A 12,368-nucleotide genomic window follows, 5' to 3' on the forward strand; every position below is an offset into this window, starting at 1 on the left:
TACCATTTGCTCTCGGTGTTGGTGCAGCCGGGAAGCAGATTTGTCAGCCCCTCCTGTGCCCTAGTACCCTCATCTGAGAAAACGGGGCTAGGAGTGTTTTCCCTGCCTATTTCATCCGGCTGGTGTGACAACTCACGTACTGAAAACTAAACATGCTTAAGGTGTGATCATTAGCCGGGCGGGCATTTTGGTACGCTCAGGCTGCTGGAGCTCTCGGACGCTTCCCTGGACCGAAGGGCCAAGAGAATGTTCATCGTTAGGCCAGTCTCTCCTAGAGCCCACTCCACTGAGCCACCGAGTGTCGCTCCTCGGTGGGGACGGTCGCTAGCCGCCCCTCTTTCCTTTCTCCCATTGGCTTTCACCTGCCCGAGGGGCGGCTGCCACGGGCCTCTCGGCCCGTCAGTCAGGGCCGTCGGGCTCCGCCCCGCCCCTCCCGGGGGTTTATAACGGGAATTCCCATGGCCCGGGCTCTGGCATCCAACCTGCTGCCGCCGCGGCCCAGCCGAGCGGAGAGCACCGCGCGCAGAGCACACGCTCGCGCTCAGCTCCGCTCCCTGGGCGGTTCATGAGCGCGCGCTCCGGCTGCAGCCTCCGCGATCCCGCGCCGCCCCGCCGCTGCCCCGCAGCCCGCCGTCGCCAGGGTGCCCGGGGGTAGGAAGGAAGGCAGGAAGGCCGGCGCAGCCGTGCGCTCCGTGAAGCCCGCCACCCCTGCCCGCAGCCCGCTGCCCGGACCGGCCTGGCACCATGCTGCCCGCCCGCTGCGCCCGCCTGCTCACGCCCCACTTGCTGCTGGTGTTACTGCAGCTGTCCCCGGCTCGCGACCACCGCACCACCGGCCCCAGGGTAAGCGCGCCCCCAGCCGTGCGCCCACCTGCGGAAGGAGACCCCAGGTCTCTGGCCTTCATCCCTTGGGGACCGGAGAGGGAGGTATCAGATCCCGTGCCTCCCCCCCCACCCCCACCCCACTACTCCGTCGCTGGTGGGCTTCTCGGCGAAGTTGCTGAAATTAAAATTTCACCCATTGTCCCCCCCACCCCCCCGCCCCACCCCTTCTTTCTTGTAGCACCGACTCTGCCTTCCCTCTCCTCCCCCTCTCCCCCTACTGTCACTGGTGAGTTCTTTTTCCCCATCTCTCCCCCCGGGGCATTTTACTCCAAGACCCTTAGAGGTGCCGCCTGCATCCGAGGTTCTCCTGGCTCTCCGCTCGATCAGGGCTGCTCCGTGGGCTCACCCCGCGCGCGGTCCCAGAGCGCCGGCGTTCTTGGCCGGCGGCGGCGGCGGGGGGGTTGGGGGGAGAGCTGCTCTGCCTCCAGGGTTTTAGGTTACCGGAGAGCCACACAAGGACCTTGTGTTGTTGTTGTTTTAAAAAGCTATCGCTGCTCGTAAAACCCACAGCAGATAATTTTAATGCTCCCTCCCGCTGGGCACAGCCGCAGAGGAGGGGTAGAGATGGGGGGCTATGGAGAGCTGGAGGAGAGGAACTGGCAGTGTTCGAGAAGCTCTTTCCTTGCGTTGCGCCCGGAGGTTGCACTACTTGTTGAACCTTGGTCTGATTGGAGTTCCTGAACGCTGTGAAACGTGCCAATTCTGCGCACAGGGCGGGCTGTCCAGGGCATTGTAAAACCTCCGGAACCGACGGCATTGTGTTCCTTTCTGGGCTAGATTCTTGCTCCCATATAACCCAGTTGGTCTAATGAAGGATTCCACCACCTTAAAAAGTGTACTCTTAAACCACCCTCTGCTTCATTTGACCAAACTTATCCAGAGGATGGGGCTTCCCAGGTGGTTCAGTGGTAAAGACTCCGCCTGCCAAGCAGGAGGCATGAGTTCTATCCAGGCAAGATCCCCTGGAGAAGGAAATGGCAACTCACTCCAGGATTCTTGCCCGGATATTCCCATGGACAGAGGAGCCTGGTGGGCTACCGTCCATGGAGTCGCAAAAGAGTCAGACATGACTTAGTGACTAAACAACAATGATGACTAGAGGATCTCTGGCCAAGAATTACCTCTGTCAGGGCAGTTGTCTGGCAAGATAGCTGCCTGACTTCTCCAGGCAGCAGGAGAGTCCATGTGGAAGTAGCTAGTATCTTTGTGAAAAGATTGGCTCCTTAACCAGCTTGTGCTTTCCTGGATATCATTTGGCCTAGCCCATTGCCACCTGTTCAGATTGCAGGTTCTTTCTTCCTAGCGCTAGCTCCGTGAGAATCATCTTTATAACTGTCGTGTGTGTGGGAAATGCGTCGCAAGCCTTGACAAGCCTTAATGACTGCCCAGATGCTGGCTGATTACATCTGAGCCTGGCTATCACTGTGAGATCAGATTTGCAGCCACTTAGGAAAGAAAAGTGTTTGTCCCCATGTTGGGCCGGCCCTTGCTTTTATGACCAGATGTGCAACAGCAGCAGTTAAAGTGCGGCCGATTAGAGCCAGGGCGTGTCATAAATCCTCGACAGCAGGCATTCCCGAAGCTGGGGCAAGTCAGGGCTCCGGGAGTGACTTTTATGGATGCAGATGAGGATGCCTTTTAAATGAAGCTGCTTGGTTTGATATTAGGACTTGCAGCTTTTAAACTCCGAGGTCAGAAGAGCCACGGCGTTCCCTCCAATAATTAGGAACAGTCAAGACAGAGACGCAGACCAGAGCACCCGACTGAAAGCTGGATGCCCGCCCACATGAGAGGCCCGGAGACAAATGGTGGGGGGCTCGTTTGTTGCTGGGCGAGTCTAGGGTCTCAAGCCATATGGCTCTCCTTCCTTGCCTCCTGAAACTGGAGGAAGCAGCTCTTAGGGGAAAGCTAAGGACTTCAAGGGAAAATAGAGACATGGGTTAGTTTCCCCTTGGGCTTCTGTAGTTTATTAATTTGATAGAAATGGTGGGACACAAATAGAAGTGTAAATAGGCTTCTGTGTGTTCCAGCTGGATTTTTTTCTCTTTCTCTCTCTCTTTCTCACACACATAGGCACACACACACATTTAGAAAGTGCCAACAGAAAGGTGCTGTGTTGAGCATGTGGTTACCTGGATGCATTTATAGACCCCAGTAAGAGCCCCCATTTATGAATTCTTGGGCCGGACACTTTCCATGATCACTTATGTTTATAAGAGCAAGAAGGTGGGTCTTTTTAGTGTCATTTTGAAAGTGAGACTCAGGAGGGTAAAAGCCTTGCTTGAAACATGGTGCATGTGTAGTGGTGGGAGCCAAATCCCAGTATATATGGATGTGCAGGTTGTGGGCTTGTGTGCTTTTCATACCACCAAGCAGCTGCGGGAAGTGTTTGTCCAACTAGCGATGCCATTCCCGTTAAATGGGCATCAGGTGAGTCTGTCTGTAAGAAAGCACTGTTAACAAGATTTTTTGGTGTCTGCATCGCTAAAGCGTGATGCCTTTGAGTTTCAACGTATTCCGGAAACCTGCAGTTCTCTTCTGTGGCTTCTTGGTGGAGTCAGAAATGTAGTCCTGATTGTGGGCAGCAGTGTCACGAGAGGAGCAGAAACATCTGGCCATTGTAGTGTTCCCTTGGGCATCCCTGGGTCTCTTCTGTTAATCTTTTGAGTGACAGAGGCTTAGGGATTGGCATCTTTTCCAGCTGGCTTTCTAGGAAACCCAGAGCGTGCCCTTTCGGTTTAACTTTATCTGGCTCACTAATTGAGCTCCCTTGAGGCCTAGACCCCAATCCTTGCCCCCTTATTTGCTTCCTGCCTTCATAAAATGCCTGACATTTGTTTGACTCTGGCTCCCAGCAGCTATCAGGTATCAGATTGGAGGCTATTATGTAGGAAGCACCTGATTTCTTGGTCTCTCGGCTCTGAGTGGCCACGTGGCTACCTGGGATGATGGTCAGGAGCTTTTTAATTACGGCGGAGGCGGCCATTTCTTTAATCCTGCACAATTTACTGAAAATGTTTCTGGGGAGGGTTGGACGGGGGAGGGGCTCTCTCAGGCCCATGGAGTCTGACGGCCAAGCCAAGCCACTGCCTGTCTTTGTCTAAACCTCCGTCTGTTCTGCAGACTGGGAGCTAGGTGAAGGCAGGTTTGTGCCCAGCTTGTCCATCGGTGTATCCCCCAGAGCTCAGCACAGGGCCTGGCACCTGTGAAATGAACAAATAAATGCAGATGATGCGTGCTTTAACATTTTATTTGTTTATTTATGTTGGCCTCACTGAGTGGCGTGCCGAATCTTCATTCCCCAATCAGGGATTGAATCCTTGCCCCCTGTATTGGGAGCACAGAGTTTTAAGCACTGGGCCACCAGGCAAGTCCCCAGATGACACATGTTTATCAGTGATCCACAGGTTCCACTTTCTTCGTACAGGACTGGAGGCAGGGAATAGATTTTAAGAAGTTTTGAGAAGTAGAAAAATTTGATTTCTTAATTTTTTTAGCTGTATTCTTTATCCTCTCTCCTCTCACGTACTCATCCTTTGAAACCTAGCTCTAGCATCACTCTCCATGTTGGTTAGAATCGATCACTCTCTACCTTTGCACAGCTTCAATATCTGATTCACTTGTGTTCTTAACTTTCGCTAATTTTACAGTGAGCATCTTGAGATCAGACCAGCATCTTCATCCTCTAAGCATTAACCTACCCCTTTGGCACTCCATCCATGATCTTGTCTTGTTAAATGAACATTTACAACCTCTCAAGGGCAGAGTAGAGATGTTATCTGTCAGTATGCTGGTCACACTGCAGAGTGTCCTGTAAATATTTATTGAAATGAATTTGACTGTACTGTGACATCCGTGCTGGACTCCCTGCTCTCATTTAAATGAAATTGGTTACTTAACAATTTATTATTTTTTTCCATTTTAGGCTTTTGTTCCTAAAGTGTGTGGGGTGGTTATGGGAGGTGTGGGGGTGGAGAGACTGAGCAGGCAAGACTTGGATGGGGGAACAAGCTTTGGCTCCATGTAAATTCTTTTTAAAAAATCTTGCATTTGCCAAATATGAAGCAGCTTGTAGACAGTTCCCTTCTCTTTGACTAACCTGTCTCCGTGTCTGGATGAGGGTGGGGCCTTGTGTCTGCAGAGATGCCCTTCTTATTATCTGTGTTCAGAACAAGAGCACCCCCCCCTTTTTTTTTCCTTTTTTCCACGTGGTGGATTTAGCTGAGAGGCTACTCTGGTGTTAGGCCAAGAATCTGATTTAAACCTTTTGATAGAGCTGGAACATGAAATTTAAAGAAACACAATTGAGGAAGACAGGAAGAGGAAGCAATCATCTTAGAAACTCTAGGAAATCCAAGAAAATGGAAAACACTTTTATATTATGTCCTAAAGTTGAAGGTGCACATTTTTTTGGCCACCCTGCTTGTCTTGTGGGATTTTAGTCCCCCATTCAGGGACTGAACCCGAGCCCTTGGCAGTGAAAGCTTGGAATCTTAACCGTTGGACTGTAAGTGAATGTCCCAAACATTCACGTTTCTTTTTTCTTTTTTTTTTTTTTTACGTTCACGTTTCTTACGGCCTAGTGATTCCACTTCTAGGTGTATGTGCCCAAGAAAAACTCATGTCCAGAAGGAGACATATGCAACTGTGTTCACACCACCGCAAACCTGGAAAGAGCCAAATAGCCATCAGTTGGAGGGTGGAGAATTATAGTCAGTCAAAACAAATGATCAACAGTGACATGCAAAAATATGGATGCCTCTGAGTAATATGATATTAAGTAAAAGAAATACAATGAAAGGTGCAATGTTACATCTTTTATAAATTTACAAACAGCTAAAATTAAAGAAAAAACTTCTAGGAATACATATAGATGCAAGGAAACTATTTGAAAAGAAAAACAAGGCACACAGGATCGGGGGAGGTTAGGGTGAGGCAGAGATTGGATTGGTTGGGAAAATCACATGGTTAGTGTAAGTTAGTATCAATGCTTTACCTTTTCGGAGGAGAGGGGAGGTGAGGTGAGTTTGAAGTTATTTGTCCATTGGCAAAGATCAATAGCTTGTTTATACATAGTAAGTGTGGCTCCTGCGTAGGCCAGTATTGAGTGTGTTGTGAACCAAGTTCAGTTCAGTTCAGTCCAGTCGCTCAGTTGTGTCCGACTCTTTGAGACCCCATGGACTGCAGCCAGGCCTCTCTATCAATCACCAACTCCCGGAGTCCACCCAGACTCATGTCCATTGAGTCAGTGATGCCATTCACCCATCTCATCCTCTGTTGTCCCCTTCTCCTCCTGCCCTCAATGTTTCCCAGCATCAGGGTCTTTTCAAATGAGTCAGCCCTTTGCAACAGGTGGCCAGAGTATTGGAGTTTCAACTTCAGCATCAGTCCTTCCAATGAACACCCAGGACTGATCTCCTTTAGGATGGGCTGGTTGCATCTCCTTGCAGTCCAAGGGACTCTCAAGAGTCTTCTCCAACACCACAGTTCAAAAGCATCAATTCTTCGGCGCTCAGCTTTCTTTAGAGTCCAACTCTCACATTCATACATGACCACTGGAAAAACCATAGCCAAAGATTATGATTAATTCAGTTCTTTGCACCCAAGATCAGATGAACACAAATTCCCTGAGTAGGGACTCCTTTCTTGTCTCCTTCTGCTCCCTCCTGACACCCCTTCCAGATGTGCGTCTTAGAAACTACCTGAAATACCATGTTGGGGAGTGATTATTGGTTTTTGTTTGAATTCTTGTCTGGTTAGACCCAGAGCCGGTGGAGGCTCTGGCGTAAATACCTACATCCTCTGGCCAATGGGCTCATTTGTAAAGCTGAGCCCTCTGTGGGCCATCGTGCACCTTCCTTGCTCAGGGGGATCAGCCTTGCACATCTGAGTCTCCAGCCCTGCGGAGCAGAAAGGTTCACCAGCTGACGGTTGGGCCAGAAGCCTTACTTGCCAGTGGGGGTGGTGGAGGCATGTTTCTGGCTGATCCCTGCCTTCATTCCGGCCTCTTTCTTCACTCCTGATGGCAGAGGCTGGGGAGGGGAGGTGGCCTCTGCCTAGCAGGTGCGGGGCACCCTTTTTCTCCCGACCACATAGAGTTCTATTGTTTAAGCGGCCAAGTTCTTGGCACCGCTGCTGCTGGTGGGGGGCGGGGGGTGATGTCAGTGTGGAGGCCCCCTCCTGCTGCATTTGTCACCGCGAAGCAGTTTGGGAGAGGACAAGGGTTGAACTGCGGATGGGAAATCAATCAGAGCTGCTTGTGAGGCTGCCAAACAGGGTTAGCGTTGCACAAACGTGCTGTGCGCGAACCCTGAGTCCCTGAGGGGGTAAGAGAACTGGATCTCCACCAACACTCCCAACTGCCTCATAAGGACCCCAAGCGACGTAGGTCAGTAGAGCAATTAGTTGGACTTCCTTTTGCACCTGATGTCATTCTAAACTCAATTGCTAGATCACGAATTAATCTTAACTTGGGCAGACATGTTATGTGTGGAGCTCTGTGTACTTCGGCCGTCCCCTCTGTTGATTTCAGCCTCTTTCTTCTGGAACTGGAGCTGGGTGGCCTCTACAAAGCCAATCAGAAAGTCTGGAGTCTCAGAAGAAACCCCGCCACCATCAGGGAGGATGGGGACAGAGTGAGGTTCTGCGAGATAATGTGTTAGGTGCTTTGAAGCCTGACAAATACTCTATAAATGTCAGCAACTGTACCCCTTCCCATTAAAAACTATTTCTCACTGCAGCATTGATCTGATTCTAGTAGATAAAGGCCAAATGGTTTTTTTTTAAGTGTTGGCAGTGGAGAAAAACTGACCTTACTTTTCAGAATGGTCCATTTTTAGGACTAGATAGCATCTATCAGACAGCACTGGGAGTTCAAAATATGGGGCATATTAATTATGTCTCTTGAAAAATTCTGCAAAACCCCTGGGGAGAGGACACAAAAGTAGTAATAAGTGAGATGACAGTGTCATAAAAGGGTATTGAGCCCGCCTTCAGGGGCTTAGCCCTCCTGAGTGGCTCAAAAACAAGGACTCCAACGACTTCCCTTTGTCAGTGGTGCTGTCCAGGAGACCTTTTGGCCAGGATGAACATGTCCTCTATCTGTACTGTCCAGTATTAGGCACATGTGGTATTGTGTGGTTTTTTTTTGTTTGTTTGTTTCTTTGCTATTGAAGTTTTAAATGTGGTGCATAAAACTGTGGTGAAGTGGCTTTTTAACTTGATTGTAATGAATTTCAGTGTCAATGTCCATAGCCACAGGTGGCTAGTGGCTATCGTATTGGATGGCATTGGTCCCTCTCCGAGGTACCCCACCTTACCTCTCACCGTATATCCCCTCCCCTTTGTGGGGATATATAGACTTTGGTTGCCCTGAGCCGAACTTTATTTCCTGACCTCTCCTTCCCTCCTCATCTCTGTCCGAATCCCGCCCATCATTCGAAAGCCTCCACACAGCCCTCCCAGCCTCACCCCAGGAGGGTTCTCTCAGCCCTCTGTGCTTTGCTTACCCCCAGGGCAGTGTGTGTCCCCATCTGCCCTGCATTCTAGGCTGACCGGAGAGGGAGGGCAATGGGGCACAGCCTTCAGGGGTAGACAGGCCCAAGTTTGAGTCTGGCTCTGCCGCTGTGAGCCTGGGCTGGTCATGTAACCTCTTGGGTCCTTGGTTCCCCAGTTTGTCTAGTGGAAGTCATAGCATCTGCATTTCAGGGTGGTGGGAGGATGAAGTGGGAAGTCTTAGCCTCCTATTCCCATTCCTACTCCTATACCTTCTCCTCTTGTAACAAATAGTACAAACCCAGCAGCTTAAGCAACACAAATTTTTGGAGGTCCAAAGCCTGACACAGGTCTCAGTGGGTTGAATAATCATCAGAGCTGAGTTCTCTTCTGGAAGCTCTAGGGGAGAATCCATCTTCTTACCTTTAGAAACTGCCTGCATTCCTTGGCTTGTAGCCCCTTTCCATCTCCAAAGCCAGGTCGGGTCTTTTTCACGCTGCCGTCTCTCTGGTTCTGATTTCTTCTGCTTCCCTCTTCCCCACTTAAAGACCCTTGTGATTGCTGACATTGGGCCCACCAGGAGGGCCCAAACCATTCTCCTTATTTTAAGGTTGGCTGATTAGCAACCTTAATTCCTTCTTGCCATAACTTGGCAGTTATTAGCATGTATTAGTTATTAGTATGTATAGCATGGCAGTTAATAGCAGTATTAGGATTAGGACATGGGCATTACTCTGCTTTGGAGAAGGAAATGGCAACCCACTCCAGTATTCTTGCCTAGGAAATCCCATGGACAGAGTCTGAGCCTGGTGGGCTACAGTCCAGGTGTTCTCAAAGAGTTGGACACAATTTAGCGACTGAGCATTATTCTGCCTACCATATTCATTAAAGATCTAATACAGATCCTAGGTCATAGAGGATACTTGGTAAGTGGGGGCCATTATTGTGACTTACAGCTGTGAGTTTCTTTCCTTTTAGAATGGAAGTCTCTTAATGGTGGCATTGCTTAATTATCTTTATAGACTCCATCCTGTGCTTAGTAAATAATTACTGAATAACAGAATTTTTGATAAATGTAGATTGTGTCTTTCCTTTTAAAGAAATATTACACAGTAGAAAGAAGTAAAATGTAAACCAAAATATGTAATCCCCTTTGTGCAAAAAAAAAAATCGATTTATGTTTAGAAAAATGAGGTGGGGTATATGTTATGCTGTTAATGGTGGTCATTATGGGGATATTCCATTTCTATGAGATGTGTCAGTAATTATTAAAATAATTTTGTTTACAATGAGTATTTTTAATTTCAGAGGAAAGTAATGTAGATGAAAACAGGCATGATTCAAAGAAATCCCTGTAGCTGTCTTAATTCAGATAAGCCCCCATCTACATCAGACACAGTTAGTCCTATGCTCACGTGGGGTTGAGTTTTAGGTTAGTAACTATTAATATTGGCCTCCGACTCAATTTCTGCATGCTTTGAACTCAGTCTGCTTTAAAGGAGAGTTTTCAATTAACCTCAGCAGGACGTAACTGCAAAAAGTATATTTATTGCTGCTGGTGGGAATATAAATTAATACAACCATTTTGTCGAATTATAGTTGAAGTTGCACACACCCTTTGAGCTTGTAATTCCACTCTGACATATACCCCAGAGAAATGGACTGAAATCTGTATTAAGAGATGTATTTAAGGATGTTCACAGGAGAAATTTTTGGTAGGAGAAATTGTAAACCAGCTAATTGTCCATCAACAGGAAACTAGAAATGGAAATTTTGGTATATCCAAATAGTGGAATATTATACAGTGCTGAAACTAACATAAAGCATGACTTATTATTATGGATCAAATTCATAATCAAAATATGGGCTGAAGAAAGGCAAATTGTAGAATGCATACATCATGGTGCTATTATTTATATGATGGTTGAAAACATGTGAAAATTGTATGTATTTGATTTAGGGGTACATACATACATAAAAATGTATGATGGACTTCCCTGGTGGTCCAGTGCTTAGGACTTTGTGCTTCCAATGCAGGGGCATGGGTTCCATCCCTGGTCTGGGAACTAAGATCCCACATACCATGCATCATGGCCAATAAATAAATAAATGTATGAAAATTAAGGGTAATGATAACTCTGAAGCTCAGATTATGGTAGTTACCTAGGGTGCGAGGGCAGGAGAGAGCAAAACACTGGTTGGTATTGTTTTATGTTTTTAAAGTGGAAGGTGAGTACGTGGATATTTAAATTCCTTTGTACACGTATGACATACTATATCATAACATTTTCCATAAAAGATAAAAATGCATTTGGATAGATCATAACAAAGTTTCAAGAGTAGGAAATAAAAGTGTTGTTTCTGCACAGTGTCCTCTGCTCCAAGCGCCTGATCATGTTTTTCCTTTCCCTGAAGACCATGCTCAGGGTTGTCCAACCAGACTTGTGATCCCCATCAAGCACTTAAGTGCTGGCCACTTCCCTCCTGCCCTGTGAGGCCCTGAGGCCACGCCTCCTCCGCTGAGCGCCAGGTCGGCCAGGTGGGCACAGGTACAGTGTCCTTGTCCCATCCCTGCCTGGTGGGGCCTCTGCTCTTGTACTTGCTGTCCCTTGATAGTTAGAGATGAGATTGATCGTTTTCTCAAATTTATCGGCCATTGGCTAGGGTCACCAGAGTTGGCAAATAAAAATACTAATATAAGGTTGCCTAGATTGTAAATTGCATAAACTTGAATAATGTAATGTAAAATAATGTAAATTGCATATGTTGAAATTTACATAAGCAACAGATAATGTTTTAGTATACTTATTATACTAAATATAATAACTTACTATAATAATTCTTTGTTATTTGTCTGAAATTCAAATTTAACTGGGTGTCCAGTATTGTATCTGGCAATCCTACATTAGTTGTTTTTCTTCCAGGAATCATCTGTCAAGTATTTTTGCTAGTTTTTAAAATAGGAGTGGTAGTTTTTTTTTTCCTTCTTCACCTCACAGACTGACTTGGGAAGAGTTTTTTTTTTAAATACTAAGAATATCAGTCTGTTTTGCTATCATGTCTGGCAAATGCCTTTCATTATGAAAAAACACTAGTTTCAATCTTCTAAATTTTACGCCTTTGTGTAACCCATCTGTCATTATGGTTTCTGTCTTTGGTGTCAGGATGAGAAAGGTCTCTTCCTCCTAAGTTTATAGAAATTAGGGTGAATAAGTTTCTAAAGGCTCTTAGAAATGCAAGACACGGGTCATCCATTGATTTAATGTTTGATATGCATTTGTGTGGGAAATGGGCTTCCCTGGTGGAACTTCTTAAGCAGCCCCTATGGTAGGAGCACTTGTCCTGTATTTCAGAAATCCCCAATAACATTTAGAAAGAAGATATGTCAATCAGAAATATTCTGTCAAGGTTATTACTTGGGGAAGTTTATATAGAAAATGTTACTTTGAGTAAACAGGCTTTCTTGGAAATGACGCTAAGACTTTGGCAAAGAGCTTAGACTCTGCTTCATCTCTGGGTCTTTTCCATTCATTAAGAAAACTTCCAAATATACAAAAGCAAAGACCAGTATAGTGAATTCCAATGAACAGCTCCTGGCCAAACTCGATTCTTTCACCTGTCCCTCTAGTTCTTTGATCATATTATTTTGTACCAAGTTCAGACATTATATCTTATTATCCATAAATATTTTCATGTATCTCTAAAGATAAAGACTCATTAAAAAGCAGCTAACCACAAAACCACATCACAACCAAAGAATATTGACAATAATCCCTTAATGTAATAGAAATCAATCAACATTCAAATCTCCTTGATTATGTCTCAGATCAAGATCCAGTTAAGGTCCACATCGTGCCTTCTCTCTTAATACTCTTTTAATCTACTAGTTTCCTCTCCATCTCCTTTTCACTTTGTAATTTATTTGTTGAATAAACAAATTTTTCTAGGGTTTCTCATGCTAGGTTTTTTGGATTATATTCCCATAGAGC

General features: G+C 46.5%; 1 protein-coding gene across 4 annotated transcripts in view; it reads left to right on the forward strand.

The window, feature by feature from the left end:
• Positions 1 to 470: 470 nt before the first annotated feature.
• Positions 471 to 12,368, forward strand: part of SMOC1 (SPARC related modular calcium binding 1) — a 141,352-nt gene continuing 129,454 nt past the window's right edge. For all 4 annotated transcript variants that reach the window (XM_043472404.1, XM_043472405.1, XM_043472406.1 and 1 more), the window contains exon 1: positions 471 to 843. In XM_043472404.1, coding sequence (XP_043328339.1) covers positions 745 to 843 — 99 coding nt within the window. In that variant the 5' untranslated portion in view covers positions 471 to 744. The remainder of the gene's footprint in view (positions 844 to 12,368) is intronic.

This window comes from Cervus canadensis, chromosome 6, assembly GCF_019320065.1.
Source record: "Cervus canadensis isolate Bull #8, Minnesota chromosome 6, ASM1932006v1, whole genome shotgun sequence".
Lineage (NCBI taxonomy): Eukaryota > Metazoa > Chordata > Mammalia > Artiodactyla > Cervidae > Cervus > Cervus canadensis.